This window comes from Drosophila rhopaloa, unplaced genomic scaffold (genome assembly GCF_018152115.1).
Source record: "Drosophila rhopaloa isolate 14029-0021.01 unplaced genomic scaffold, ASM1815211v1 contig_115, whole genome shotgun sequence".
NCBI classification, from domain to species: domain Eukaryota; kingdom Metazoa; phylum Arthropoda; class Insecta; order Diptera; family Drosophilidae; genus Drosophila; species Drosophila rhopaloa.
In genome coordinates, this window is record NW_025334990.1 from 7,138,120 (window position 1) to 7,164,311 (window position 26,192).

The 26,192-nt window shown below is 40.3% G+C and overlaps 2 protein-coding genes across 2 annotated transcripts in view; one reads left to right on the forward strand and one right to left on the reverse strand.

The window, feature by feature from the left end:
* Nucleotides 1–26,192, reverse strand: part of LOC108053837 (irregular chiasm C-roughest protein) — a 150,859-nt gene that overhangs the window by 47,045 nt on the left and 77,622 nt on the right. The gene's annotated exons all lie outside the window — the stretch shown is intronic.
* On the forward strand, nt 6,256–8,343 carry LOC108041150 (parafibromin). The gene is made up of 2 exons (XM_017118966.2): nt 6,256–7,172; nt 7,848–8,343. The coding sequence occupies exons 1-2, from the start codon at nt 6,342–6,344 to the stop codon at nt 8,187–8,189; spliced, it is 1,173 nt and encodes a 390-aa protein (XP_016974455.2). The 5' UTR covers nt 6,256–6,341; the 3' UTR covers nt 8,190–8,343.

Below are 26,192 nucleotides of genomic sequence, written 5' to 3' on the forward strand. Positions count from 1 at the left end.
CAGTGATTTTTTTGGTTTTATAAAACGAAAGGTGGTTGTGGAATGAGAGGGATAAGGTAAATACAGAATGGATAGGAGACGGCCTAGTGAAATATCATTAAATTAAGCGGTTGTTCTGATTTATGCCCCTAGCAATGTATAAATTAAATGAATAGAATTTATAAATAAAATAATTTCTTATTAAAAACGAAAATATTATAATTGTTTACCCAAGCAGAAGGGCTTATGTTGTAATATTAAGTTAATAGTCATGAAAAAATAAGAAAAACTAATAAAATAACTAACTAAAGTGATAGTATAATAATGAGTTAATTAAATGGTCTGGCCTAAAATAAGTGATAAGTCTTATGGGGCAAAAAATGGCTGTCACATACTGTTATTACGTTCTAATGATGCCAGCTATTATTACTTGTTTTCTGGCCAGCTTCCACAGTTCCCATTTAAATCAATAAATCACTCCAGCCCCCTGTAATTCGTTAGCCAAAGCAAAAACATCCATTCAGAACTAAAACTGAGGCCAGACAACAAAGCCCAAGCTGACCCATCCAATTCCGATTTCACTGGCCAGCACATTCAATCATTTTTACACCCTCCAGAACCGGGTCCTATCAGGCGTAAATAATCAGAAACGTTGGCTAAATAATAAATACATGTGTGTGAGTATTTTGTCTGGCGCTTCCTTGGGTCCCTTGGCCAGTCCTCTGCTGACCAATCAACTGGCATTAATGGCGGGGCCCAGCGAGGCACTTAGACTCACTTCGAGTGGCATGAAAAATGATGCAGCCGACTGCCGCCTTCCACCTTTCTCAAGCTACATGAAAATAAATATTAAATAATCATTTATTTTCACAAAAGATGTGTATGTTTTATTTTTTCCATTTATTGTTTGCTTTTATGTTTGTTTGCCTTCAGTTACACACACCCACACCTTTCCCTCGGTACAACGGTGCGTATGCGCGTTATGCCGTAAGAGGTGGAAACGCCTTTCTGCTTAACGCCTCAATGCATTGGCCTTAGGCGTTTTCGTGATTGTGATGGCAATGGTGGGAGTCTGTAGCCCGAGGATCCAGGTCAGCCTATTTGGCCAGCGGCCGTATTAATGGTTTTTTGTACAAAGTGTTTCGGAAGCATTTATATGATTTAATAAACCAAAAGGTCGTTTACCTCGATATCCATTAAAGCGAAAAATTATTGCCACGAGTTTGTATTTTACGTGTTTGATCCCACGTAAAATTTTAATAAGCCCTTAATATTTTAACTTTTGTTAGCCATTTCAGTATTCACTTTCATTCTCACCGCTCGCCATGATATCTATTTGATAGCAAAAAACCATAATTTCCCACTCGCAGCATTCCTCATGCATTCCATTCGTCAGTCGAAGCCGCAAAATGCGGAAAATTGTGCTAAATATTATGCGAGTATGCACAAATTACCGGCAAGGTGAGCGGCAGAGCTGAGTAGAACTGAAAAGTAGGTGCTCGACAAAATAAATTTTAATAAACAGAGCGCATACATCAAACGACAGACACACGCACACACGTGTTCGTTGCCACACACACTTGTGCACGTAATTGGCGGCAAAACAATTAGTAGCATTTTACAGTTTACAGTTGCTGCACATCCCATATAACGCTCTAAAATATTTTGCACGAAACTGCACATGGATGTGCACTTAACAAAATAGTAACTTGCTCTTAATTCAGTAAACCAATTCTCATCTTTTGGTGAGAAATATATATATATGTATATTTTAAGCCAATTTTATTCCAGTATGTAACATAAATTAATTTTGAAAGAATACATTTCGTAAAACTTGAACTGTCTGTCAAATAAAAAGCTTATCCTAAACATTTAAAAACGTAAGATAATATTGCACTTTAGTTTCAATCATTAAAAAATACTAAATTATTTTTAAGTGTATGCAGCGGCAAATGTTGCAACAAAAGCTGACGAGCTGACTAAGTGGCAAATGTGATGAGCTTTTGGCCAGGAGCCGAGACAGACAGTCTGAAAAGGTGAGGGCAACAGTTGGCAGGTGAGCTGGGAAAACCCGAAAAGCGTTGAAACTTTTGACACACTTGGCAATTGAAATGCATTTGAAGAAGAAAAAAGGCCATCCCTCTGGCTGTAATAAATTACGGTAATTTAGGGGAAGCGAGAGATACATAGACATTAGCATACGTGCGCATACTGTTAAAGAGAGAAAGCAGTCAAAGGAAGCAAGCAATATGTGTGTCGCAATTTCCGTTTGAAGTGCACTTCCTGCCAGCTTGCAAATGTCATACGAAACTACTCGCACTTACACTCAAAAAAAAACTAGCTCTAACATTAAAAAACTTTGTCTTTAAGGTACTATTCTTATGAATAATTTAAAAATGGTTAAAAATAAACCGAATCAAGCAATACATTAAAACTTCTTGTGATATACTATATGTTAAAAGTATAGCGTGCCACACTTGTATGATGCATACTTAAGTCTCATAATTAAAACAAAATATTTGTTTTAGTTGGAGAAATGAATTCTTTAAAGTATTAATTTCCGCACTTTAATGATGCCCACTCAAGAACCATGATTAAAACCAAATATTTGTCTTAATTGGATAAAATGTGTTGTATATATTTTTTTCAGTGCATGCAGTTGCACCTGCTCGTCAAGGTTGACTCCTTGATTGCCTGCACACAAGTTCTCTGAAAGAAGATGAGACTCGACTCAACGATGCCTTAACAGAAAAGTTCCAAGAAATGTGCATGCTTATGTGGCCTACTAAGAACGCCGCCTGATTAAAGCCTGCGACACTAGAACGCTTGAGAAAATCTATATAAATGTTCTGACATAACCCATTGCAAATAAATTGCAGAGTTTCCGCTTAATTTCGTGTGCTGGCATCCGTTCTCGGATTCAATTTTGTGGGGAAGTTGCAACAGCTGCTCGGAGTTGAAGAAAATCAAATTGAATAAAAAAGTTTCTCTCTGGCCAAGTGGCCCCTGCGGGCGGAAGTGCCAAGAGTCGGACCACATGGCGAATACTTGATATTTCGCAAAGCGAGATGACAGGCAGCAACTGGCCACTTGAAGTGCAACTGTTGCACATCAAACAGACATCAAAATGTGCAAACATGATGGAGAGACAGCCAAGTGGACACGCCGGGAATGGCAAAGAAAGATACTAGATACAGATTGCAACTGCGGCTGCAGTTGTCGAGTTCTTTAAAAAACTTTGAAAAGGTTAGCGGACTCTGCATTCTTTTCCCCTGCACACAGTATATATGTGTGTGCACAGTCGACAGGACAATCAAGAACACAAGCAGACCTCCAGTTCATATCCTGTGCAGCCTGTCACTGTTATTTGAAGTCGTCTCAATGTGGTCGAGATTCGCCATGGTTAACAATTCGATCGCAACTCGAGGTCCTTGTGATGACACAGGACGAAAGTATGTCATTGAAATTTATCAGCGGTCCTGACCCTTCCCACTGCACTGGCAGTATTTACACACTTAACAAGCGTATTTCCATTCCTCGTCAATGGCTTCATTGCACCTTCGGCCGAAGCCAATCTCATTTCCATTAAATTGCCCTGGCTTGCAAAATGAATCTGCTCCGAGAGCGAAAACATAATGAAAATAATTCGCCAAGGAAAGTAATAAAGTGTCAGCCTTGAAGGGAGCCAAGCAAACACATGTACACAGAGAGAACAGTCGACAAAAAGCCTTATATAAAAAAGAAATTATTGGGATAAATAAATATAAATATTTATAAAAATAAAACATTTTTTTTACACTGATTAATCTGCTGAACAAGATCACCAATGTGTGTACTGATACATACAGCATACATACAGCTCTAGTTTGTGTCGGTTTATTATTAAAATATGAACTAGCCTTCATAGGGATTTCAAAATAAATAATTTAAAATTAAGAATACAATTCCAGCAAGTTCTAGAAATATTTGATGATTGTTTTTCTCAGTGTATGTACTATATGCAAGTGATTCTGGGTGTGTTGTACGTGTGTTCTACATGTGTTCGTGTCTCAATGGCGCTTTATAGTGATGTCGTTGGTCCTCTCATCGTATTTGTTTAGCCCGGCATTTTATTTTTACTGTTTATAAGCTGACAAAATTGTTTTTCTCTCCTCTCGCAGCCTGCACATTAAATGATTCGACCGGGTCCGTCCCGTTGAGGGTCGTGTGCCGTAAACGGGCCAATGCTGCGGCTACGTAATAAAACGAGAGAGCCACAAACAATAATTGGCCAAGGTCCGTTTGGGGGATTTTTTGATGGCCTTGTCTTGTCACTGAGGCGAAATTAGTTGCCAGTTGCGTGGAAGGATCGCCCAAAGGCACCAGAATTTCCCTCTTTTCCATTTCCCTTCTGCTGGTTTTCCCTTGCTTTGATGCGATTCCATGCAGTTGAGTGCAAAACGCTGGCCAGCGATGATTCCATTTCCCCGCGGCCAGAATGGCTATGCGTGGTCGCATTCTTCTCTGATTAAATTTGAAGTTATGCACTCGATTCTGCAGTACGCTTCGCTGACTTAACCAGAAAAGAATCGAGAATGCGAATCTAAATGCGGCGAAAAAAGGCATTTCATATCTATGTCAGTAAGCCATTGTTTTCAATTTCAATTCCCCTGCATTGTTTTCGGTTACCCTGGCTTTCATGACCCTAGAATCAGCTCTTGTGCAGTCTCCTATGCGGGAATTTTTAAATTTCACGGGAATTTCTGTCTTTGAATCTGAAATATAAGTCCGAAATTTGTTTCTGCCTGAAAAATACCTGCCAAAATCTCCATTTACTATCCCATTTTTCCCGTCATAATACCATAAACTTAATTAGTGCCGAGACGAATGAGCAATCAGATGATCTCCGCCATCCAGCCGGTTTAATTAACATGCCAAAAGGCCGTAGATGTAAGGTGAGCCCTCGGTTCATCGCATTTTTTATGCCGCACTCTTAACGTGGCAGAAACAAAAAAAAAATGCCGGCGAATGGCAAGAACCACGCCAGTTGGCAATACAATTTGCCGTGACAAATGCGGCCATAAACAAAAATGGCGACAACGATGCCGCTGCCACCGCCGCCATTCAGCCATTTTCTAGTGCAACGCCGACAAAATGGCTGCCACAAGAGTCTGGATGAAAATTTCATTTCAGAGGCAGCGATGGCGGCGACCTTTTACGGTATTTATCACACGCGAAACGAAACCCGTCTGCCAGCCAACTTTCCACCCGCTCGTTTTCGTTTTTGGTAATGAAATTTCGCTTTAGCAATTACGGGCTTCCCCGGGCTATAGCCGCGATAACTGGGGAATCGAGGGGCGCTGAGCTTAGTCGGCTAATAGCTTTTGAGGCTGGCTGGCTGACTGGCTGACTGGCTGGCTGACTCGATGGATGCATAAATTATGATGGGACCCCGAGTGGCCCCCTTGCAGAAATCAATTTCAGACTTCGGCTTCGGCAGCAAAACAAAGCGGAGAGTTGCTGAAGAAAAAAAAATGCAAGAAAGCCGAAGAAAATAAAAACACAATTTATAAAAATATTTTCATGCCTTGCAGCTAAAATGTTATTAAAGTCAATAACATAAAGCCGGGACAATTCCTTCTGCGACGCTTTCCCGGGGTGAGGGTGAAACTTTGTCAAATAAAAATAGCTTACAAATAAAAACAACTTGGGGCGGAAAAATAAAAATCATCGGAGAGAAGAAGCGAGGCAAACAACTGACCAAGCCAATGTAATAAAAATAAATAATGGCTTTGACAAAAAATAAACGATGGCTGCGAGAAAGTTTGAATATTTATGAGTTTTTTATGTGCCAACAAAGGAGGTAACCAAGAAAAAAGCCAGCTTCTAAAGAAGAGTTGTAGAGTAAAAGCGAGAACTCCTTTAGGTTTCGCTATTAATAATTTTGCAGTCATTAATAAGATAATTATATGAGTGAAGGCTGTGAGGTTTCGTTGGGCTGAGGAATCCCTTTTTTTTGCAAGCTGGAATCATCGATAAAAGAAAGCCTTTTTAGTCCTTCAGACTACATGCTATTCATTTACTAATTACAAAAATATAATAAGTAAAAGAGTTTTTACCTCGACTAGCAGAAACATTTTACACAGAAAAGTTAGTTAGGTAAAAATTATAAATAGTATTATATAAATATACAATCGATAAAAATTAGGTGGCTTGGCAGCTCTAGTTTATGGATACCATAAAAATAAAACTGGTAGGCCTTGCCTTCCCCGTTGAAAGAATATCATTTAATAACCAGCCAGTGTCATAATTGGAGCTCCTAAATAAAGGAAAACTTCGTACTTTCCCGCAAATCAAGTGTGAAGAAAATAAAATCGTATGAAATGGACACCAATTCAATGACTCTGGCCCAAACCATGACGGTGGAGGCAATCGCGGCCATCAAGTCCAAGCGTCTGGCGATGAAGAGGGTACTCGACGACGTTGCCCAGCGCGAGAGGATGATGCAGCGGGAAATTAATCAGCAGAAGCACGAGGAGCAGGCGGAGATCTGCAGACGGGCCATGGAGCGCGAGAGGCAGCACCGCTCCCGCGATGAGCTGATGCTGGGCGAGAAGGAGTTGCCCGGAGTGCTGCAGACCCTGGCTCTTGTCTACGATTCCAAGAAGCGTCGCATGTTGTCCCGGCCGGAGGAATCCTTCCTAGAGGAGACCATCGCTCCTCCGGCGCCTGAAACGGTGCGGGAAGTGCCAGTGGTGCCGCCCCAGCCGGAAACTATGGACCTGCACATGGACAAGTACAACCGCTATGGCCAGGAGAGATTTCTCAAGAGCCAGCAGGAGTTCGACATCAATCCACAGGGTAATTACCTTGAAAAGGTCGGGTTAGCAGGCACAAATATCAATCAGCAGAGTAGCCACCTTGAGAATGTCGGGGTAGCAGGTATTAATCTCAATCCTGAGCAGACCAATCCTCCAGCTGTCAACCAGCAAATAGCCAATACCGCTGACAAGGTGGAGAACCCCCAGAAGATCGCTCGTCTCCGCTCCTGGATGCCCATCATCGTGGTTCCGCAGTCAGTGACCAGTCTGATCACTATTCACAATGCCAGGCAACTCCTGCAGGAGATGCGCTACCTCTCGGTGGAGAAGGCTCGACTGTCTTACAGGCCTTACCAGTATCCCGACGAGGTCATCATCGAGCGACGCTTTCAGGTGGGTCAAGTACAAATGGAAACCAATATTATTGTTTACCCACCAGTAATATAAATTGCCGAATTCGACAAGCTAAAAGCCTAATATTGATGAACATTTTCAAAGAGTGACCTACTCAAGTCCAAAAAGTTGTTTCTAAAAGTCAACAATATAAATGGAAAGACCATAAGCTTAATATCACAAATATTGGGACTAGTTTAACTTAGTTAAGGTAATCTCAATATTTAAAATCTTACAGCTTTCTCTGTGAGTGCGAACCCATTTAAACAAAAGCTAATAACTTAGATTTGCTTATTTTCTTATTTTATTTATATAATTTTTTTGTTTTTTTTTTATTTTTCGTCCCTTGAAGACTTGCTATTAATGTAAAGCCACAATGTATTTTGCCTAGGTGGAGTTGTATTTTAACTCGTTGCGTTTACTTGCAAATTGGGAATTATTCAAAAGAATTTTTTGATGACTTAGTAATTTGCTAATAGAAAAATTTTTTCCCGTTTACACACAAAAATTTTCTTACGTATAAATCTAGTATTATTCAAGCTTTAGAAAAGCGGGGCAAAACAAAGAAAAAATTAAAATCTCTCTAATCAGTGGTTTAACGAACTACCTTTTGCTAGAATTGTTAATAGACGCTTGCTAAATGTCCTAATCACCCTTGTGGAATGCAATTTTCAGGGTGAACTTGTGGGCTACCGGATCATCGACAATGTGACCCGTCTGACCGCCGAGGAGTGGGGGGAGGTGGTGGCCGTGTTCGCCTTGGGTCCCAGTTGGCAGTTCAAGGGATGGCCCCAGTTCCCCAACCTGGCCCTCATCTTCCGCCAGGTGTGCGCCTTTCATCTGCACTTTAAGGACTCGCCGCCGCTTAAGGAGCTGCTCAACTTGCCGGTGCACATGCTCGCCCTGCCGCTGAACGAGCGGCACTCGGACTGCGGCATCGTGGCGAAGTTCTGGAACAAGGTGGACCGGCACATGGCCGTCCATCACCGTCAGTTTGCGTTTATGAGGCAGAAGTAGGGTGCTTACTTTCCCCACGGCGCACACACAGATAGAGATAAGCAGGGAAATCAATAAATGAAATTGAATAACCCAGAACAAAGGACGAAGGACAAAGACCCAAACATACACACACACACCACACACACATGGGGCGGTGCTGCGATAATAAAAAGTGAACGGGCGCATCAGAAAAATATATCACGTTTGTATAAAAATCATATAAAAACGTTGCGAAAACTGCAAACTTGGCAAGAAAATTAAGAGCACAAACAAGTCGGAAAATGGGAAAAAATGGGGTGGGGAGGGGGTGGACTTGGCACGCGTGAGACAAAAGCTAAATGACACACAAAGGAGCAGTTGTGTGCGTGTGTGTGTGCGGGTGTACTTATGTAAGTCACTGTGCGTCCCACAAAACGTAAAGCTGTCAGCGGCGTTCAGAGTGATGGGGAAAACAGAAAATGGGGTGGCGATAAAGACAGGGGACCCACTAAGAAGAGCGGTGGGCGCAATAAAAATCACTGGGAAAATGGCAATTTTTATACACCACACACACACACATGTGTGTGTATTTAAATAAAATGCGTACCGAGGCATTGGTATGCGTGTGTGTGAGGTAGGATTTGAAGCAATTGGCAGGCGATAAAGGCTGCCAAAAGGAAATGCATTAACCGATTTAACAGTGGAACATGTGGTAAATAAATAAAAAAAGAAAATTATATTTAAAACCTTAAGTTGGTAAATGCAAGTATACAGATTTATAATCTTCAATTCTATAAATGGTTTAAAATAATGAATAGTTCTTTTACCAATTATTCTGATACCAAAACTGGCTGTTTAGCCCACTGTCTATTTACTAGGTAAGTAGCTTCACATTCTCGGTTCCCTTCCAGATAATTTGCCAACTTACGCAACACGCCCTAGAAAACGGTAGGTCCTTTTCGCCCCCATTTCCATCACCAATCGTCCTGCGTCTGTGGGCGTGGTCGTATGTGGACAAATCGAGTTTCGCTGCCGATATTCAATTTTATAAATTGAACCAAAGTGAAAGCGGAAAAAATGTGGGAAAGAAATTGAATTCGTGCGAGCAAAACGTATAAAACTAACGTACGAGGAAAGTGAATTATTTGACGCAAAGTTTACTTAAGCTATAAGAGTTTGGATTACGTCATTGTAAGTAGGAGATTGGAGCGCCACAATTAGGAAGATCCTTTAAGTTAAGAACTCCCTTTTGTTTATTTATAGCATCTGTAAGCACAGTGGGTGTAAAACTAATGCAAGAACAATAAATTCACGAAATGGGTTGGCCATAAATCCACGAAATTTGCATTCACAGAACCCACACAAAATCTGTCGCCGCTTGGCTACAAACAGGATTCAATTGCAATTGCCATCGAAACAGCTACCAAGTCCTCTTCCCAATTTCCCTCGAACGAATCGGACATAATTTAGCCTCAGTTGACAGTTACTTTGCATCCCAACTTGATATATCTCCACTGCTAGCTTTATTTTTCAGGATTAAACTCACATTTCTCGCAGTTCGCAGAAGGCAAGCTGCAGCTAATATTAATGAATTGACTGCTTAAACAGGATTTTTGGATCGCAGCTCAAAAGACCTGAAAATTGAATCGATATCATCTGGTGGCATTACAGTTGGCTTAAAACTGATTACACACTGACTCGCACAAGTTTATGCCCAAGTGCCCGAACACCTACATATGTAGTACATGTACCACGTGTCCACATACATATATATATATATATAGATATATAAATAAATTCCCATACTTACGTAAGGACAAAGTTTTTACTTTTCACACCCAAGCGAGATTCGAGAGCTGAAAACCGAGAAGCACTTTGAGCTCCCATAAATCCCTCGGCTGCTGCGAAAAAGAACAACAACCAAGACTACTAAACTATGGCAAAAGTTTGCAGTTGAAATCAGTAAAAAGTCAACTTTAGCATCCGTAGAATCGGAAGAGAGAGCGGGATGGGAGAAAGCTCCGCACCGTGCGCGTTAACAATATGGCTGTGGAAGCCAAGTGGAAAAATCAACGAAAACAACAAGGCAATCGCACAGGCACAGTCACAGTCGCAGTCACAGTCACAGTCACACAGTCACACAATCACACATGTCCGCATGGCGATGACAGTGGGAAAAGCGCAGCGATGACAAGGACCACAAGGACCCTGTCCGCCATCTTGTTTTGCCCAGTTCTGCCTTTGTATTCGCCATCGCCTGCCAATTGACAGGCGGCGTTGAATGCAGCTTGCATTCTGCTTTAAGGACGAGAAAGGCAGGCACAAAGCCAGGGATATTGGAAAACTATGATTGTACACCAAGAAAAAAGGATGTTTGAAAATATCGTAGCTTTAAATTTATACTAGGACCTACTAAAACCAGATTCTTTAGAGATATCCATCCTTCTGCAGAAAGTAAAGCATTTTACGGTTCATCTTCATTAAGACAAGCTTATTACCTTTTCAGAAACAAGTCGAGTATAAACTCAGAAAAACCCCAAAAATAACAAAAAGTAAAAAAATTCAAGATTGTCTTAAATTTAAAAAAAATATGGAACCGTAAAATAAACTCCTGTAGTTTAGGAAAAACTATTTTAAATATAAATGAAGGCAATATATTTTTAAAGTATAGGTCATTTAATTTTTTGGTGTGTAAATAAAAAAGTACGCATAAAATTTAAATAAGGAATCGCTTTAACTTATTGAGCATTAAAAGTTATGCACTCAAATTTTATTTTCCTTGGTGTAAAAATGTACTCAACAGCTCTCGAGAAGGATGTGGAAATAAAATTTATGTTATTTATGATTTATGGAAAAGGGATATGACTGAAAGGATATTATACAATGGAATATCATATTATTGGGAAAAAAATTGGAAAAAGGAAAAGGTAAGAGCTGGTTAATTGCAGGAAATATTATCGCAAACCTCGCCTGGCGCACGCCTTTCCAAGTGGCTGGCGAGCATGTTGCCTGTATTTACATTTGCAATTCATGTGGCAGTTGGGGGGAAACTGTTGCACCCTCGCAAACATTCATCCGCCCCGGGAAATCCGATTTCCCGGGGTTAAACGGGGCTGCTTGGTGGTCAGCGTTTGCCTCCTTTGGCTCGCCCAACTTTTCAACTTGTGCCAATCAAACAAGTTCAATAACGGTAATTAACAGTGCAACGCAAATGCAGTTGCCGTTGCCGTTGCCGTTGCAGTTGCAAAACGGCGGGCGGAGTGTGCAGTGCCTGCAATTTGCGAAAAGTTCAAAGCTATTAGCATGTCGATGCCTCAACCTGAACGGATGTGGATGTCGTATTGACTGCCGTTTCCCCATGAACTCCCCTAACTCCCGGTTTTCCGGCCTAATGGTGGCACTGCCCGCCATCAGTTAAAGACTATTAGCCATGCTGCTGGAATGCAGAAGTACGGCAGTTGTGGGCTGAAATAGACGACAGGCAGTCAGTTTCGTCATTCAGGCCGGCACGCTTAGCATTGTCCCACTGTACGGCTCTTTGGACCACTCGGCATGTCAGTTTTGATTGAACCTGATGGACCCGCTAACTCTCTAATCAGATTTAATTGTGAATGATGTATAGGGCCACTCACCATTGAAAGTCGTCACTAATGGGTATTAATGAAAAGGGTAAATGGGGTGGGAAGTTAACATAAAGCGCGTTGCAGGCCTATCAAAAGCTGAAAGGGAATACATCAGAAAGTCATGGGACTTATGATAACTGACTTTGCCTGGATGTAGAAACTTAAAGGCAATCCCACTCTAAGCTGAGCTTTAAGACTTTTGTGATGTTTTCTTTGATTTTTATGTAAAATAAAATCTTTTTAGTTCCTGTACTTTAAATCATATAAATACTTGTTCATTAATAGGATCAAGTAGAAGTAGTAAAATGTTATTATTTATGGTTTGGTAAAAAAATGATATGGGTAAATGCAAAGTAAAATGGTTTAATACACTTAGAAGTGCCACTTTTGTATTTATATATTTATTGGAAGAAAATCTTAAGATTTCATAGTATCCCGTAGTTTAAATAAAAGGGATAAGTTCCCTTAACTAAGCATAAGATCTCATCCGTCTCGTTTTCAAATAATGCACTTCCCCAGGCATTTCCTCATGTTTGCTCTAATAAACAGATAGTTGGCAATTGGCTGCTACTTGCCGTTGTTGCCAATGTGCCAGCGGATCTATCAATTTGTAACATTTTCAGGCTCCCACACACGATGAACGGCGTCCGTATTCACTTACGACTTTGAGGAGGAAAAAGGAGATCATGAATCCGGCCACCTGATGGAGGGAATGGGAATCCGACAGAGAAGTTGGTGCAAATGTGGGGCACGGTCTGGGGCATCGCCTTGCAACTCCTCATTTTTTGCTCCTCCTTTTGAGGCAGCTCCAGCAGCCACTTTGGCCACAGAACTTGAACATGAGTGCAATCAAATGTATTACATTTTGTGCAACTTAAGCGTCGGCTGAAGTGCCGAAGACAGCTGGCGAAGAGAGTGCGGACAGGGGATATAAATATACATATATACACATATATATACTCGTACCATATATTTGAATGTCGGAGGTAAAGGGGGCATCATGGCAACCGGGATATATCCGCCTTCGGGTGCAATGATTTCCTGAAAAACTTGAGTCAAGGCTGAGTCTGGATGAAAAACTAAGCAGATGAGGTGGGCGGCGATGGGTGGAAAGTGGAAAGGAAATGTGGTACACATACAGTGGCGCCGTATAGTATGCAACATGCGCCATAAAAATGGGCCAAACAAGGAAATTGCTAGAAATGCATTTTGTGGCTTATCAGCCGTGAAGGGAAAGCGAGCGGTGAAGAGAAAGGAAAGCAGAGAGCTTGGAAAATCAATCGGGTTTGCTCGACAAATATCCGCTCAAATGGAAATTGACGGGAAAACCCGAAAGAGATAGGTATGCCGACGTGGAGAAAGTGCAGGGCAATTAGATGTCATCGCAGTTAAACGATTTTTAACAATGACAAATTCACAATGTTTGCTCAATTGGCCATAATGCCCTGATTGATGACAAGCTTAAATAGGCAATGAGGGTGGACATGATATGATTATCCAACAATTTCCACTGCACTGTTTGCCAACTAATCAATGGAAAAGTCGGAAAAGCGGGCGATGCAACCTCCATTTCCATTTCCTGCCGCACTTCTTCTTTTTTTTTCTTCCTTACTGACTCAATCGACTGTCATTGTCCTTGGCGTTTGTCAAACAAAGCAAAAACTTGCTAAATTCTCCGCTCAAACAGTTCAAGCATGAAAAAATTTGGCATAGAGACACAAGGAGGAAAAGCCAGTGGGTGGTGGAAAAGCAAGTGGGTGGTGGAAAAGAGACCGGCTGATGGGCAAAGTAAAGTAAAGTAAAGCAAAGAACTTTATACCTAAAAGGGATTTATTTGATGACTTGTCTAACTCGTGCCCTTCACTCTTCACACGACCCGGCCACGCCCCTTACGCCCCCCTCCTCCCCCATTTCCGCCCCACCCCCGCCAGACAGACCCGGCATGACGTAGCACTTTTACAAATGAAGTTTTATAACTTTGCCTCCATCTGATTTGTCAAAGAGCGAAAGAGACGCGGCGCCCAAAAGTGAAATGCGACAAAATGGAATGAAATTAAATGCATTTTGAAAAATGATAAAGTTCTGCTCAACAAGGAAAAGGTTTCCCCTTTGGTCTTTTGTCTAACTTTAAGCCAAGTCACAAAAACCAGTGGAGATGGGCAATGATTTTAGGTATTTAATTTACTCACAGCTTCCGTGTGCAAAAGGGTTGAACTTACCTGCAAAAAAAATAAGGTGATTTGATTAGAAATATGATAAAAATATATAAAAAGAATATATAAGATAAATCAGTTTTAAGTAAATACCGACTGATCAACTGGTTATGATTAAGCACAAATTATATTTTTTTGTACTTTAAAATTTCTAATTTATTTTAATTTACAATGCGGGTTTATTGTGCGTGAAAAGAATTAAATGAACAATACTTAATTAGCTATCTAAAATCGAAATATTTAAAAAATTATTATTGAATTTATATACTTTTATTTGTTTTTTTTTATAGAAAGAGCGACTACAGGTTTAATGGTGCTTATCCATTTCTAAAACTATTTGAAAAGTGTTTATTATAGAAAAGAAATCCATTATCAGGTTTTTGAAAACCGCCATTGAATCAAAAGCACCAAAATTAATTTGCAAAATAGCAGATGCTCTTATTTTTAAATCTTGGTCGCATTTCATTTGCTAAAGCGAATATGAAAGCCCTGGCTAAGAACAGATAATGATTAAAACTAACGCTGACATCGTTGTCCACAAGCTGTTGTAGCCACACAAAAGCGAAGAGGGAGAAAGGAAAAAACTAATTTGACAAAAGTTTTCGCCAGTCGGAGTCAAGGATGCCAACTGTCGAATCCTGTGTGCGGTAGTGGTCCCTGTCTCCTGGTCAAAACTGCAGCAGCAGTACAAACATTTGCTTTTGCCCGCTGGCTTCGACTATTTCACAAAAGCGCATAATAATTTTCACAGGATATGAAAAAACTTTGAGTTGACTCTTCCGTTCGGTCGACAACCTGCATGTGTGAGTGTGAGTGTGTGAGTGTGTCCTGCGGCATGCCATTTGAATGCCACACTTCGTCCCCCTTGCCACGCCCATTTCGCCCCGCTGTTGTTATAGTAATTGGACAAGTCACTGGCTAAAGTGGCGTCAGCAGCCAACTTGCCACCAACAACAATGGACGCAGCCAGGACGACACCACTTTTATTAACAGTTGCCAGCGTGTGTGCTCTGCTGAAATTTGCTAATTGCCACTGTTGTCTTGTCGCATTTTGGGGATCTGCTGTCGTATTTGCCCATTATAAATTGCATTTTTAATTAAAAAATTATTTTCGCTGGATATAAATAGTTTTTGAGAGGTGCACAGAGATAAATATCCCGTTAAGTGGTCAGGGACTCATTATCTTTTATAGAAATGCTAATACAAAAAGGAGAACGCGGATAAAATATTTAAATTATTCAATATTCTAAGCAAACATTTTTTATTATGATTCTCTTTGAATAAATAAACAGTAATACATTTTTGTTGACTTTTCTCAATCTCTGTTTTCTTAACCGCTATTCGTTCATTTGGTTAAATAAATACTGATAGAAACAGTAAGTCATATATCCTTCTAAGCTTCAACTTCGCTTCAATAATCTATTTAAATAAATAGGAAAATAAAAAAGTGTTTGTTTTTTAGTATTTTAGCTAAAGTGGCTCTAAAACATTCCTATTTATTTATCTGCGCAGCATTAGGTCAATGCATGACTTTCAACTTGCAACCATAAACCATAAATTCGACATCTCACAATTTTTCTACTAGATTAGCTCCATCAGTTGGCATTTGTGCTGGCAGCACGATAACTCCACGGCTTTATGTCGTAAAGTATATTTTCGGGGTATCTAGTCGTACCTCTCGCCGGGATAACCTTATCCTCTTTTTACTTTGGCGTAATGGCGGCAGACTCGCCCTTTCAAATTTCTCAGTCACGTAGATGGAGGTGATGCAAGCCAGGTGCTTTTAGCCAGGCCAACAGAGAAAGGAGTCGGATGGAGTGGGCTGAAGTGGGCGCATAACTCACGCCTTTCAGCGCCAAAGTGCACTCGGCATTTTCCGAACCCCCATTTCTGCTTTTCACTCATCCCCAAGTTCTTCTTCGTTAAGCCAATAATAAATTTCTGCAACAATTTTGTGCCAAAGCTGCAGTTTGTCAGCATTAGCTGGCTGAAGTTTTCTATTCCCATAGAACTCTCCCCTTGATCGATATTGGATGCTCATGCTCTAATCCTGGCCCCCCGGCGACATAAATGTATTTATAATTAACTGAAATTCCGCCTACTGAACGCTCATACAAGTAGGACAACTTAAAATGGGGATGTTTGGGTGAGGAGTGAGTAAACTGAAAGTCGAGAGATTACAACTTCGTTTACTGCTCTTCTTTCTGGCTTGTGTGGCATGACAAAAGTTTTTGGTAGTCAAATCTTGGCATGTTAAGTTGTAGCTAACTTTTTGTAAACTCTAAGAAATCTTTGACGGCAAAGACGAGGAATCCCACATTACACTGCAGGCGAGTGTGTGTGTGTCTTTGCCGGATAACTCTTTGTAGTCGTGTGTAGAGCATTTAATTAATGCAATCAGAGTAAAACTCCAGACAAAAGACAACAGTTGTGAATCACACTTCTCAAACTGTGTGGATTTTATTAAAGATTAAGAAGATGGTAGCGTTTGGTGCATTTTATGGTTGTAATTTGTATAAGCTTTAATATATATTTGAATATATCATTGTAATGGATTTGTTTAATGACATTGTACATTCTGCTCCTCTTTTTAATAAGCACTTTAATTTCAAATTAACAAAAAAATAACCCAAAACAATTAATTATTAATCAAATAAACAGATAATCAAGCCAAAAGCTTAGAATTGATTGTTGATGGTCGATTTTAATACGTCAAGCGGTTATTTTGGGCAAGACAACTGAGTCCTACTCAAAATACAAATATATTCAGCGAGAGGTTTAAAGGTCACCGCAATTCATAATCGAAGGTACACATATACGTCTATAAATACACACAAGCGATGTTTGTCTTGGCTCAGAATTAATACAATTTCGTCATGGCCAACCCAAAACGAATTATCATAATGCTGGCATCCACAACAGCGGAATTTCCGCCCACTCGCAAGGAATACGCACATTTCTGGGGCGCGACACCCGAGTCTCATCCTCATCTACATGTAATCGCACATGAACAGACATAATATTTACTGCTCTAATTAATAGTCACGTACACCGCCGGAGTTGGAGATCCTGTTGGTTTGGTGGGATTGCCGGCGGATTTAATGAGCCCGAGGAAGGGGCTTTATGAGGACAAATGTTGGTCGTTTGCCCCTTGAAGTGGGCGCTCATCTCGGGGATTAAGCTTTGATTTAATTTGATTTGCGGGGATATTTCAAAGCCTTCGAACCTAATTTTTATCATCCCCGGATTGCTTGGTCAGACTATACGGACTATCTATTTTTTGTTTTCGTCCTGTATTATCTTTGCCGGCCGCCAACGAACCGAAAACACCAAAACAACGTGACTGGTGCATCCTATTCCCCCTCGAATCCACAAATCCAGCCATGGCATTTGGAAATTCCTGTCTGGACGGGATTTCCCCTAGCACCGAGCACGCAGCGCATAAATGCAGCCCACTGGTGGCCATCCGCCCGATTATGCATGTCCCCTGTTTCATATTGATGATGTGCCCGGCACAGCCCCGAAAATAAACCCCAAAAAATAGTTTCGGTCCGGCGAAAGCAACTCGGTTGCATAGTTTTGCTTTTGGCTTTGGTTGCGGGTTCAGATTTTTCGCTTGGAGTTGGAGTTTGAGTTTATTTTGCCAGCAATTTTTTTCTTCTTGGCCAGGAAGGCTACCATTTTGCCAATTGGCTGCACCCATCTCCAGAATCCATTGTGTGCGGGCGAGAGGAAATCCTGGGCAGCCTAGCACTGAGCCGCCAGCGATTGCCATTTCGGTTCTAATCAATTTTTTTGATTGCCAAATGAAAAGTCGGGTGGTGGCCGAGGCTTGGGAACGACTTACGCAACTACCACTGGCTACTGAAAATACAGGGAAAAAATGGTGGAAAACAAGCCTGCCACAACAGGAAGATAGGATTGGTGGTGTATGGAAATGAAATTGAATCGGAAAGATGGATTCGCCCAGATGTTGGACCTTGAAATTGACTTTGGCATCGAGGAGAAATCTGGATCGACTGCTTTATTTCCATTTGGAATTTGCATTAAGCATATTTATTTGCCTCCGGGCTATTTAAACTCACTTTGATTTAATTAACATACACGGTTGCCCCTCTTTGATCTGATTCAATTCAGGTTTTTTTTTCACTTTATTTGTTTACTCTCTTAATTTGCTACAAATTTTTGCTAATTTTCTTTGTTTGTTTTGCCCAGCACAGCACCTCTTTTTCAATTCCAATGTTTTCTTCTGGACTATTTATGTGCGTTTAATTGCAACTCATTAAGCATATTAATTAAATCGCCACATTTATGCAATAAAGCTGCGGCTTTTCCGCAGTGGAAAGAGGAGAGCAGAAAGTGCAACAAAAAAGGGATAAATATGCATAAAAAGGAGGTTGTCATATATTTCAATTTGCTGCAAAAAATATTTTGCGCACAGACACAAACAATGGCAGCAAATTAACATAGAAGAACACCAGTGACGCAAAAAAAAGAACAAATTTAATATTTGCATATTGCAATAAATTAAAATAACTACAGGGACTAAACGGCAGGGTGTCGACTATAAAATACCTAATTTTGAGATGATTGTTCTCCTGGTTAACAATTTTAACATGATGTTATTAGAGACAATTTATTTTTAAATCCCTTTAGCCTCTTAAATGCATCAGTTTGAATCCACAGAATAAACTTTTGTTTGTGGTAAAATCATGAAAGTCAAATGACTGCCAAACTATCATTTACGCTCAACTCCAAAAAAGGATTTTCATAATGGGATTTATTTTTGATGCGAACTTTGCAATGGGGGTTATTATCCAATACAACTGGGTTGATTTACATTAAGTAATGCGCCAAAAATGACTGGCTTATTAAAAAAGCATGACCACAATTAAATAAAAGAAAAAGCCGGAGAACAAACGAAACAGTAAAAATTAAATTAAAAACCAGAAATGGAATTTAATTAGTTTGCACAGGGCATAATGAGGATTTATGTCAGCGTGTATTTGGGCATTTATGAGTGCAGATTTATTGATGGACGGCAATAAAACTTGCAATGAGACACGTGTCCTTTCTTTTGGCAGGAATCGATGAATGAACACATGCAATTAGAAAACTGTCAAAGCCAACAAATGGACTCATCCTGAAGCCCCTACCCCATTGCCTTGTCATGCAAATTACAACCGCCCAACTTGTCAGCCCGTTGACATTGAAAAGTTGCTGGGAAAGCGGGTGAAATTACCTTTATTAGCGCAGCTCAGGAAGGATGGAGGAGGAGGTGCCACGTGTTGCTTGCATAATGCACAAGGGATGCCGAAGTGAGGGTGTCCTTTGCAGGAGATACAATGAGATACACCGTGGCTCTGCACTCGGGATTAGCACGGTGGAAAGGGCGTTTGCCATTAAGCATAAAATTGAGTTGCACAACCAGTCGTGAAACGCCAGAGCATTTAATATGGGGGATTTTCCGGGATTTTAGGACAGAGTCCAGAGCTTGAATTGCTGTCCAAAGTTCAACAGTCCCAGGGATGTCACTGTGGCTTAACCAGACCTGATTTATCGCTGCCTAGGCAGAAATAATCAAATTAAGAGCGGAAAAAGCTTAGGAAAAAATATACAACTCTCTGGTTAAATTATTGAAAGTTTAAAACTGTCTTTCAAACCCATGCAATTTGGCAACGCAAACACGAATGCCTGCCATTGGCAGTGCGTTGCAATGCAGCCATAAAAAATATTTAAATTTTCTATAAATATCTCTGTCTGGTCGCAGTGTTTCGTGTGCATTGCTTTCCCGGCGAAATTTATAGCTTATTTATATAACAATAAAAGGAACAACGAGCAACAACGAACAATCACTGGCATAACAACACGGCAGACATAACATGAAAATGTCTCCCGACGAATGTCGCACATGCGAAAAAAAGGGAGAAAAATACAGCATAAATGGGGGAAACTCGTATAAAATATTATGCATATGCATTGTCTGTGGGTGTGGGCATACAAATTAAACAAGACGTAACGCTGGGCGGTCCAACAGTCTTTGTCTGCCTACCGCGAGCCCATCCCTCCATCCACTCCTATTTTCTCTCAGTGTGGGGGGCGTGGCTGAAGCCACCTCCACCAGCAACGCCTGCTATTGTACTGGCCTCCATTAAAAACGACCGACAGCTTGCGAAAACCAAAGGCAATGGACAGACCAATGCATTGACTTTTTATTTATTGATGAATAATGGTCGAAGAGCGTTCAATGACTTTTCCATCTGTACTGGTCTCAAAACTTGACAATTCAATATAGTTTTATTAAGAAATGCATTTTAAAGAAACAATTGAAGACTTAAACAAATTATTTTATGTAAGAGTAACCAATTCTAATCTATAACACGAGTTTATAAACGAATTAAACTGTTGCAAATTTTAGTAATAATAATTTTATGCTTTTCATTTGTTATTACCTAAGCTAATCACAAAGTTTTCTATTAAAAATATTGTTTAAAAGTATACAATTTAAAAATTTGATTAAGTTATACTTCGAGAAGCAATTTTTGTAAAAGTCAATACCAAACTAACGTGCTTGTTTGCTGGAAAAAATAGACAATTCCATCCGCTTCCGCGGTAATAATATTTTATTGCCCACTGCCTGTTGACATGGCAAACAACTAAAAAATGGCAATTTGATGATTTATATATTCAGCCTAAATTCGCTGGAACACTTTAATACGAGGCATGCCACTGGTGTTTGCCGTCTCTGCTGAATTCACAACTTTTTGTGGTTCTCTGCCGCTTTGACTCTGCCTTTGTCACATTTATTGCGCTGGCATTGTTGGCATTTTGCAAATTAAACGGATTTCCGCCAAAGGCCATTTCCGCCCGATCCTGGTAAAATGCATTTCAAAGCGATTGCACTTTTTACCGTCGCCTCACTTCGATTTTGTTCGATTCCCACTTTTGTTGTCCGCTTTATTTTATTTAGTGCCAGTTTTTTTTAGAGTTCTGACAAATGTTTTCCTTTTTTTGTTGCAGCCATTGCTTGGATATTTGTTTTATGCTAATAAAAGCAGGAATCTGTGAGGATTTTTGTATATAGTAGTTTTTCTCTGTTTCAGATATCTTAAACTATAGAATTTCCTGAACAATTCCGTTTGTATGCCATTTCTAGTTTCATACCTAATTTCGATTTAAATTGTATTTTATTTTTAGTTTTATGTCCCATTAAGCAGAAACTTTGAGTTGTCAATGGTTTTATTTATTTGTGCTATTCAGCATCGAAAACTTGTTGATAACTTCATTACACGTCCTAATTGTTTTTGATTTGACATTGCTGGCTCACGTTTTAATTTATGTTGCTTGTTAATTAAGCATATTAGACACCAATGAACTGGAAATGGCAATTAGCTGGCACGAATTGATTTACAGATGCGTCGACGAAAAAACTAAAAGCCCAAATCATATAAAATGAAATGCTAAATAAGCCAATAGAGCTGATAGTATCATGAAATGAATTTAATTAACACAAATTATGAAAATATTTCCATATTTGCATATGAAAAATGCCTAAATATTGTACAAATGGAATTGGAAATGGATTTCCCATCCAGTTGTCCCAGTTGGAAGTTAGAATCGTTATCTTGTTATTCAAGCAATCGAATGCCACCAACAAAATTTAAATATCCCCCAACGGCTTAGTAATCTTTTTGTCTGACCTTCGGGGAGGGAAACACCCAGCACCTGGCGACCGCTCCTCATTAACATATTGAATTTTAATATCATGTCGACGGAGTTCTGTCTTCGTTTGGGCCGAAAACCACAGAAAACATCCCTCGCACGAGCCGCAAAATTCTAAACTACTTTCGTTTGCCATTTGCATTCCATTCGCTCAAAGGCCAAAAGAAATTACTGCGGCAAAGCCCAAAACATAGAAGGAAAACCTGCGGGAAAATGGGCGGGGAAATGGAAAATCCAGGGGAGGCAGAAAGATCCATCTGCATATTTTTCTGCTGAGCTGCGGATAGCATGATTAAATGGCTGCCAACGCTCTCAATAATGACGTCAAAAGTATTTGCATTCAAAAAAAGCATTCGGGGAAAAAATTCCGAAATGTACAGATGAATTTCTGATTTTGGTCGGGAAATTGATTTTTAACGAGGCATGCTTAAATGATTTATGAAAAGCCCAAAAAAAAAATGTAAAAGTTTATTAAGAATGCAGTCAGACAATCAAGACATTGAAGTTCATTAGGCAAGACAGTGGGTTGAAAGAACATTTAATTTATGATCAAAGACAGCTACTATAGCAAATCGTGTCAATAATTTATCGATATTTGCCAGAGCCACGCCCAAACCTCTAGCCAACATAAATCTTGGAGAAACTCCACATAAATTTCGGTCGACAAGTGTCCAGTTAAACAGGCCACAAGGAAAACCGCGAGTGGGAGTTTCCCGGTTACCCAAGGCTTTCCTCCCTGCACTGAGCTAAAATTAGGCGTTAAAATGCTGCAAATTCCCATCTACCATAAGTACTATTTTTTAAAAATACAAAAATATATTTTTGCTAAAAAAATACTTTCTAAAAGTAAGGACATTTTTTCCTACTTAAACATATACTTGTATGTTATTTTTTGTTTTATCAATATCTATCACCAATTCGTGATTAAATTTAAAGTGTAATTCCAACCAAATGACACAGATATTTGGAAGCATCCAAAACTTGGCTCCACAATTTGTCACTGGGTCATTTTGCACATTAGAAATGAACTGGCGGAAAAAAGCGCAGGGAAGGCGGTGTCCTTTTTTTTTCCATTCTGTAAAATAATAAATCATGTGCACATAACACAGAAGCAGTCGGAAAAGTGGTTGAATGCCTGGCGCCGGAAAAGTTCTGTTTTTCTTCGAATGTCCAAAAAAGACCTTCTGGCGCTTCTTCTTCTGTTATGTTCTTCTGACACAGTTTTCAATTTGTGGCTTGCTTTTTTGGCACCCAACTACTCGCCTCTGAATAATTGCCGCAAAATAGCATAAATCAAAAGGGGCTCTAATTACGGCTGGATGCCAGGTGATTAATTAAGCCGCAAAGCAGGTGCATCGAGGGGTGCTCCAGCAGGGTTAATCATTGCATTTAAATATCATAATTTTCAACTAGGACCAGGACAAGTGCAGTCGCCTGTGTTCAGTATTAAATATCCATTAGGTGGCCAAGGAAAACGGGTCCCGGGTGCAAAACTGAACGAGTAGTGACTGACAGTCGGACTGTCAGGGTCGTAATTATGCCATTTTGGCTTTTGTGTGTGTTCTGTGGCAAAGGCTAGCAGTGCGGAAATTGAATTTTAGGTAATTTCGTTGCATGTCATTAGTCGCAATTATGTAATAACAGACTGAAGCCCAAGTGTTGATCGATGCACTGGTCCGAGCCGAAGAACTGGTCCTGGTTGAGTACGTCCGTCCCCAAATGATAATTAATCTGGGGTGTGTAAGTGGGTGGCAATTAGGTGAATGTTTGTGGTCAAGTTCAGTAATGTTTGCCTTGGCACACTTTTTGGCGTTCATGTGGAAATTCCCTCTGCATTTAATAAGTTCAACAATAAATTTTCCATAAATGCCAGCCTTTATCAGGCCTTTTGTATTCAATTTATTATCTCTATCTAAGCGACTCGGTCCATAAGCGACTCGGTCCATAACAAAATTAATTCAATAAAGGATACTTTTCGCCCAACCGAAAAATCACTGACCCATTTTGGAGTGACCTCAAATTAAATTGTTCGAACTTCCTTTGCACATTTCTCAACTTATTAATTTTCCATTAAATGTTACAAGCAATTAAGCCCGAACAAGCGACCAAAACGAGGACCCTGGCCAAAATTATCAACACGTTCCGCTTATTAACTGCCAGCAAAATGTATATTTATACACATTCGCACATAAATAAAGAAACTGTCGAGCTTCCAAGGCTGAAATCCTTTCGGAAATCTGTCGCAATTGTTTGAGTTATGCCCCCGGCGGCAGGAGATGAGAAGGGTCTGGCGTAAGGGAAAATATTGTCGAAATATATTTCCGGCAAAGCGTTGAAAATCAAAAACATTTTAGTTCAAATATTTTGCAAAATTCTGGAGACTGGTGCGTAAATTTTACGCTTCCCTGGATTTGCCACAGACTTTGGGGGCAAGGCAAGGATATGCAGGGATTCATCATGATGAGTCTGATTTTCATTTGCGTTTCTTGTATTTGTGCTCTGACTTAGATTTATGCATGATGATATGCTTTAAAGCGGAAGCTAGCAAAGGGATATGTGTGGAGGATTGACGTATATGGTGGCTTAGAGGTGGCAGGATACCGAGTCCTTGGTTCAGGACATTACGCCTCAAAAGCAGCCAGCAGCCAGCTGCGCCACTTGAAGCAATTTATGAAGCATTTTACTTACTTAGCTGCTGATTTACTTCGGTCTCTCTTTCGCCATTTATATGTATCCCACTCTGCCAGGACCTTCAGCCAAGCACATGTGTTTACAATTTTTCTATGAATATGAAATAAGTCCCTCCTTCGCATGTGCGTAAATAAACAAACGGAGCAGCAAAAGCCGAGCCACTACTGGATGTGCCGGAATGCCAGCTAGGACTCCCCGAGTCTGAGTCCTGCGATCGAGTGTTTACCCAAGGCGTTGTCAGCTCCGAATAGAATACACAAAGCACACTTTACGCCTGCCAGCCAGCTGACGAAATTTAATGTGCGTTTTATGCAAAATGGGATCTTTGAAACCGGAAGAGAAGGGCTGGATAACCCCCATAAATCTTCATTCGCATCCTTATCCCTTAAATAATCATCAAGGTCGGGGTTTCTACGAAATTCGATCAATTGCCAGACAACAATGATGAGATGTCTTGCTATTCATTCTACACAGAGAAAAACAATTACCAAAATAGTTCTTATAATATAATATAATATAATTTAAATTAAATCACTTGTTAAGTTGCCAACAAGTTTAAAATAATTTGATACCATTGAAATATTCATGTTTTAAGTTTTAGCTTAGATTTGATGTATGTACATCTATAAATGTATTATTTTCTGTTTTAGGTAAACTACTTGTATACCAAATGATATATTATTTTATAAATATTTTAAAAGCTCTTCACGTAATAGTTTAAGGTACTTATTTTAATAGATATTAATTAACATCTATTTTTTGACACCCACGATAGATTAACATTTTTTTTCAAGTGCATCATGTCGTAAGGGTGACGGAGGATTAATCATAATTGCACAAAGCCAGAAGCAAGAATCCAGGACTCTCGGTTCGTTAGGGCATCAGCAGCCGTCTGGCCTTGTGTTGTTGTCTATCCGATGATTTGCCAATTTCGTCTGGCGCTGTCTGTTTGGCTTGTTTACATAAAAATATTGCCAAGATGAACACGACAAACGATGGCGGTGGCAGGGGCTGTCGGAAAACATAATGAGGCAGACAACGGTCCAGACGAAAATGGGGGAAAAGTTGGGGGGGGGGGGGTGAGCCAGACTTTTCCGGCTTTGCAGTTTCTGCCGAATGCAAGTGGTATAGAAAAAATTGCCAGACAAAGTGGCAAATAGACGTAAATGCGTGACTTTCACTTTGATGTCGCACTAAAGGAAAGGGCAGCTGGCTGGATATAAACCAGACAAGTGTCGATTTGACCAAAGCTAGTTCTTCATTCCGGCAAAATACTGCGCTGTTTGCATAGACAGGCACGTGCCATTTGGCCGGGCTGTTTCCCCATTTCGAGCAGCTGCAAAAGCTGCGAAGTAAGCAATCAGACAGGTTTTTTTGTAACCCCTCCGAGGGAATTCAAGTGCAATGAGAGGTTCGAATACAAGACATTAAGGAGCCCTTTTCAAAGAATATCTCTTCACAGAGCGCTGCAACACCTCAGAATGGCAAAACCTGACCGAGGCAAACACAAATTTTACAACCCGCTGCAGGCGAAGACAAGTCAACTGCAGAAAGTTCTAAGAAAAGTGGGAATGCCAGTCAGGTTGCAGGTGACACACCTTGAGGCGCTACACGACCAGATACTGAGCTGCCTCAGACATGGAAATGTTGGACGGACAGACGGAGGCTTATCATTCCAGGTTTCGGGTCTTCAAGTGAAATGAGTGCAACGGCCGCAGGACATGTGAAGGGGGTAATCAAAATCTCGAGCTGATGTCCTGCCACTCGCAGTCGTGGTGCTCCACAGACAACTG

Bases quoted from the DNA above. Each gene is read 5' to 3' on its own strand.
- LOC108041150 (XM_017118966.2), top strand. From the start codon at position 6,342: ATGGACACCAATTCAATGACTCTGGCCCAAACCATGACGGTGGAGGCA. The intron at 7,173-7,847 runs GTGGGTCAAGTA...TGCAATTTTCAG, and splicing joins TCATCGAGCGACGCTTTCAG to GGTGAACTTGTGGGCTACCG.